The sequence below is a fragment of the Varanus komodoensis genome, unplaced genomic scaffold (genome assembly GCF_004798865.1).
Source record: "Varanus komodoensis strain SLA01 unplaced genomic scaffold, ASM479886v1 scaffold15, whole genome shotgun sequence".
Lineage (NCBI taxonomy): Eukaryota > Metazoa > Chordata > Lepidosauria > Squamata > Varanidae > Varanus > Varanus komodoensis.
The window spans coordinates 5,482,154-5,488,153 of record NW_025335440.1 but is presented as its reverse complement, the minus strand read 5'-3'; the positions used below and the strand labels follow the sequence as shown (position 1 = coordinate 5,488,153).

General features: G+C 51.0%; 1 protein-coding gene across 1 annotated transcript in view; it reads right to left on the bottom strand.

Moving 5' to 3' along the window:
- Positions 1-4,675: 4,675 nt before the first annotated feature.
- The window catches only part of SETD2 (SET domain containing 2, histone lysine methyltransferase), a 71,679-nt gene continuing 70,354 nt past the window's right edge, over positions 4,676-6,000 (bottom strand). Inside the window, exon 22 of the mRNA XM_044425183.1 lies at positions 4,676-5,462. Coding sequence (XP_044281118.1) covers positions 5,301-5,462 — 162 coding nt within the window. The 3' untranslated portion in view covers positions 4,676-5,300. The remainder of the gene's footprint in view (positions 5,463-6,000) is intronic.

Below are 6,000 nucleotides of genomic sequence, written 5' to 3'. Positions count from 1 at the left end.
CTGGTCCCTTCCTTGTCTCCTCTCCTTCCGAGGAGCCCTGCAGGCAGCTGCGGCAACCGTGGGGCCGGGCTGTGTAGTGACTTTTTAAAGAAATCCGCCTCCATAGCCCGTCAAGCGCCCTGTGCTTTGGTGGCGCCATAGAAGGGACTGGCAGCTGCCCCTCTCTGAGGCGGCCCCAAATCTCACTGACCGTGTGTGCTTCTGGATGGAGAATGTAAACGATTTGAAAGCAAGGTACAGCTTTTCTAACTTTTCTTAACAGATGCACCAGACGGAAGGGAGAAGTGGACTGAGGGGAAAACATGTGGCCATCTGGAGCCCACGCCACGCGCAAACTGCCTGTGCTCCGCCCCTCGGCCGGGACCCCGGCCCTTCTCCTTAAGGGGAGGAGGCCATGCTCCCCAGTTCCCAGGTGGGACTCCACCTCCCATCTCCTGCCCTGTGGAGTTGCAATACCGCTTCCCAGTATGGGTGGTTACTGGGCCACGAACCTCACCCAGCGTGACTCAGCAGCGCCACCTGCTGCCTGCGTTTCACATTGCAGGCAGAAAAGCGCTGTGTGTCAGTCATGCAACTGCTTGAGACAGAGGGTTGAAGGAATAGTTTTGGGGTGGGGTGGGAAGGGGGAGCGGGAGGACGAGGAGGAGGCTTCAGCGGGAAGGGTCGGCGGTCAGTCAGGAACTGAGAAGACCTCCCCGGGACAATCCAATCAGCCATCCCTCTAGCTCAGGGTTCCTACCCTGGCTTCCCCCAGCCTGCCGGCTTTCACATGGGCAGGACTCCAGCTCTAGGGCCATCAGCCACGCCGCCTGGGTGTGATGGGATTTGTGATCTGAGCCCTCTGAGTGTAAGTGGAAGCAGGTTCGGCGAGGGGAATTTCCCAGCCCTACTGGAAGAGGCCAGGGTTTGACCCCGAGACGGTGTGCCCCGAGGCCTCCGATCCTCTGAGCTACACGTGGATAACCACGGAGCTAAGGCGGGAGGCTTGCAAGACCTTGACAAGGCTTCTGTCAGCTGCCACCGATGCCTCGGGGGCCCAACCAGCTCCGTGAGGCTTGCTCAGGCATCGCCCGGCCGGGAGGTGCAGTTTGCTGGAATCCTAGGCTGGAATTGGCACAAGACCCAGAGCGGTTTCAAGCCGAGACAACATGTCTGTTCTTTTGGAACGGCTTGCTTGCATCACGCAAAACTGCCACTAAGGAAAGGACCGGCTTTCTCTGCGCTGCGGAGTCTTCCCCAATTCCCTGCATCCGAGATGGTCGGTCCGGCTCCGCAATGCGGTGAAATGGCCGGAGAAGCAGGAACATTTCCCCTGGTTATGGATCCCAGTCTCAGCAGCTGGGGCAGCAGGGATACGAAGGCAAAACTCCTATTTAGGGAGAGCAACCTATAAGGATTTCAATAGAACAAAAGGATTTCAGCTTTACCACCCTTGAGCGGTTTCAACAACCAGTCTAGGTTTCGAGAGGTTGACCAGGCATGAAAAGGATGCTGTGATGAAATGGTGAAAAATGACACATTTTTTCTACACCTTTTTGACACTCAAGAAATCTAGTCCAACTGAGCAGAGAAGTGAAACAGCTTGAAGTGTTTTCATTATAATAAACTAGCCAAATTAGGGGAAGGTGAGAGACAGAAGCTTTGTCTGTTAGAGATGTGTAACTTCTCTCACTCCAGAATTTATGTAACTGGAGCTGCACCTCACAGTGTCTCGGCTAGAAATTGGGTTTTGCAGTGTTGTCCCAAGGAATAAATAGCAACCTTTTGCTTACATTAAGAGAAAGCAACGGAACGAATTCACTCAGGAATATTGGCTAGCAGGTGAGTGGCAGAGTGGACCTGCCTCTGGATACTCTTCTGCTCCTCTTCGTCATTCACTCTGGAGTTGTTCTTGCTCGCTTCAGAAGTGCAGCATGCTTGGGAGGGTCAGACGGAACCTGAATTGGCTCAATCAGGACAGAGAATTATGTAACACCATCAATGTGCAGGTGCGCTTTATGAAATGAAGCGTCTTAGAAAGAAGAGCCAAGAGGGGAAAGGCAAGGCAGACAGACAAATGGAAGGGAAAGATGGAAGGATGCAGGAGTAGAGAGATTACCGAGAAACTTTTAGACAGGTTGGTTTCCTCTCGGTTGGCAATGCAGAGAGAGACCTCATGGAAGAGGCCGATCTTCCAGCAAAGTTTGAGGGAAGGAAGAAGTAGCGTTATGCACCGTGTAGCTTCCCTTCTAAGCATCAGGATGACAAGGGAAACATTTGGCAGTTCATTTATTTATATTTATTTTTCGATTTATATCCTGCCTTTTTCCTACAAAGGGGAGTCAAAGAAACAGACAAAGCTATGATGGATGGGAAATAGGAACCCAAAGACTGGGGTGGCCCACGCTCATGATGGATGAAGGATAGTGATGCTAGGCATGAGTTGGGGGGGGGGGGGAAGCAATGGGAAGTCCTGCTAAGCCATTTGAGGGAGGGGGGGGTCACATAGCTCAAGCAACACGTCCCCAAGGAAGCTGGCTGAATAACCTGCATCCAGGGGACAAAGGAAGCCCAGGGAGAGTTTCAGTAGCTGAAGCTTAGGAGACGCAAGAGGCTTTTGCCGAAGAAAAGGTCTGGATTCTCACAATGGCGGCACAGGGAGAAGCCACACAAATTGGCAGCCGATTGAGTAAAGGGGACACGGGAAGGCAGGACCAAATGAGGCCAGCACCCTGTCCAAAACATGCACGGGTCAAGAGCTTTCGGAGAGCTTCTGCTCAGAAGAGCGTCCGATGCTCAATCAGGTTCGAGAAGAAATTGCCTTTGATGATTCGGGTCTTACACAACTGGGTCTTTTATGAGACCAGAGGATCAGAGAGCGCCGAAAGCGTCTCCCAAACAGAGCTGAAAGAAGGTCTAATCTAGTGGCCCAGGGAGCAGAGACATATCCTGGGAGAAAGGCCTGTGACTCAGAAGACTGGAGACATTGCAAAGATTAAAGATTTTCCATTTGCCCGAGGCCCAAACATTTGCTCGCTAGCGTCACACTGGAGAACACAAGTGTTAGTTATTAAAGCAATTCCTGCCCCCTCCTCCCTCTTTCATTTTTAATATCATGAGGCAATAAGCTAGTAATTTTAAACAGCTGAAGGTTCCCAAAGTCTGGAGCAATGCAAGGGAGCAAAGAGCATTTTCAAGGGGTGCTTTTAAACTCTTAGCAACCATCTCAGGAGGATGGATCTTCAGGGTGTGAAGGGGACACAGAAATACCAACATGCCTTTGGTAGCCTGAGCAACAAGCGGGAGGCAGCTCTTTTAAGCAGCTTCCCTGAGCCGGCATGACAGAGACGCAGCCCAGCACTAAGCCACACGGAATTCCACCTCCTGGCACAAAAATGCGATGGCTCGAAAACCTCTCCAGGGAGGCTTATTTCCGGGGCTTTAAAGGAACTTTGACCCATGCTTAAGAGAGATCATTCTCTACCTCGTGTCCTTCGGAAGGAAGGAAGGGACACTGCTCCTTTTTGCATTCTTCTCCCCCAATGAGTCCCTTGAAGAACATGCACTGTGCAAAACAGGAGCTGGCGAGGAAAGATGGAATTTGGAAGGGAGCCCCGCAGAGCAGAGTAGCAGAGCCCCAGCACTACTTCTAACTCCCCACTGGAGTGCCGCTGGGAGAACCAGCTTGCCCCGCAGCAATCCTGGTTTGGCCATGAGAGCCAGTGTCTCTCAGAACTGTGTCCCAGGAGAGGGGGGCCTCGCTCTCCTGGGGCCCAGCCCTTGCGTGGTCTTTCCCCGTGTTCATGACGACCGCTAAAGCGAACGCGGAGCAGCTGCAGACCACGCCGCTGCCACACGCCTCCTCCTCTTGCAGTGCGAAGTCCTTCATTTCCCAAGTAAAAAATGGCAGACAGACCTAATTCCCGGCATCATTTCATCTGGTTTTTGGCAAGTTGAAAGAAGAGGTGGTGAACAGTTTGCTTATTCTTTCACTGGCATTGAAAAGGAAGAAAGCATCTTTGAGGGTTAAGTTGTTGTTGTCTGGCCACAAAGCCATGTCCGTCTCTTGGACAACATTCCAAGACAACATTCTTGGACCCCATGGGCAACATTCCTCCAGGCTCTCCTGGCCTCCACCATCCTCTGGAGTCCACCCAAGCCCACACCCACCACCCCAGGGACCCCATCCAGCCCCCTCACCCTCTGCCGCCCCCTCCTCCCTTTGCCTTCAGTCCTTCCCAGCATCAGGGCCTTCTCCAGCAAGTCCTTCCTTCTCATTAAGTGAGGTTTAAGTTAGGAAGGCTTGAATGCCTTTTTACTTTGGGCTTGCATGCGATATGCATGATCTTTCAATGTACTTAACTTTAACGCAGGACTTTGCCTGAGCAGAAAGGCGCTGCCTGGTGCTAGTCAGGGAGGCGACTGGTTTTTTTCTGTTTCTGACGGGCTGCTGCACTGACCCCCAGGTCACTGGAAGTAGAACAGAGCAACCCAGAACAGTGCGGAATCTGGCCACCCATGTTCTAGCGCAGCATTTTCAACGTGGCTTGCTTCTGTGGCCTTCTATGCACCAAGAGGGCTAGAAACCATGTCATCTGCAAAAGATTAGTTAGAAATCTCTTCTTTGCTGTCCTAAACTGCTACTTTTGAAAACTATACTACTTACTCCAAGTTCCAGATGAACATTCAAAAGCCATTTTGGTTCTTTCGCTGCCATTTTGTTTAATTTTTAAATTTTTTCTTTTACATAAAAACTTCAGTAAAAATTGGATAAAGTAAAATGATTTAAGCAGTAAAATCAATCTTATCAACATAGCACATGGTCTGCCAGAAACCCTGAGGCAGCCTGCTCGCAAATATTTACATGATAACAGATTAAACCTTGCAGAGAACAGAAAAAGGAAAAAGGAAAAACTCTCAAAACTATTCTTACAAAGTGTTCCCATGATATCAACACATGTGGAGCTAAAAGGGGGAAAAAAGAAAAAGTAAACCTCAATATATTCACATATACGTTAAAATATCATACAGATCTTGAGCAGGGAGCCAAGATGCGCACTCAAATTGTTGCACTAAAACAGCACCGCCATATTGGAAGTTTTGGGTTTGTCTGGAAAGACGCAACAAGGTGTGGTACTGATGATCACAGCTGTGTAGCTAATGAGTTTTTGTTTCTGTCTGGCCTCCTAAAACCCACTTTGCCACAAGATTTGCGAGGTGGTTCTTCAGGCAGCACCCCAGAAAGCCAGGGATCTTGCAGAGGTTAAAAACGTCCATGGCAAGCCAGCTCCTGAACGGGCCCAAACTCTCTCCTGCTGCAGCTACTCCAGGTCAGTGTCCTCTTTGGGTTTGTAAACAGCCCCAAATTTCTGCATGTATTTCTTGATATACTCCTTTGTCTTGTGTTTTACATTCTCGTTGCACTCCAGGTCTTCCGGAGTTTTGCAGTATTTCAGTTCCTTGTTCATCACTCCGTGGGTGAGCTGTTGGAGGAGAAAGAAAAGGACACAGAGGCTTGGCTAAGGGCTCTGAGGACAGAGAAGCAAACTGAGTCAGAAGGGGCCTCCCGGGCCATCTAGCCTGACCCCCGGCTCCAGCCACTTCCACTCATGTAGTCCCCATCATGGGCTTGTCCGATCTTTCCGTGAACACCCTCGCCGATGGGGCCCCACCCACCTCCCCTGGAAGCCCGGTCCACACCCTGCGGGTCCGAATCGCCAGGAAGTACGGAGGCAAGGAAGGGGGCTGTGTGTGAGGACATGATTGTGGTGAGGCAGCCAGGGAAGCGGCAGAGAGAAGGCACAGCCCATCTTTGCCGGGATCTCCGGCAGCGTTGCTCCTTCTCATGCCACCGACGTTAAGGGAGGAAAGTAGAAACTCTATGAGGCCAATCTGCTCTCATCAGTGGAAAATGCGGAGGCCGAGAGGTTGAATGAAGCAAGGTCTTCCTTGACGGAAAGTGGGCTGGAGGTCTGCGCTGTATTCTTAACAAAGCTGCAAACTGCCTTGGGGGTGGGATTT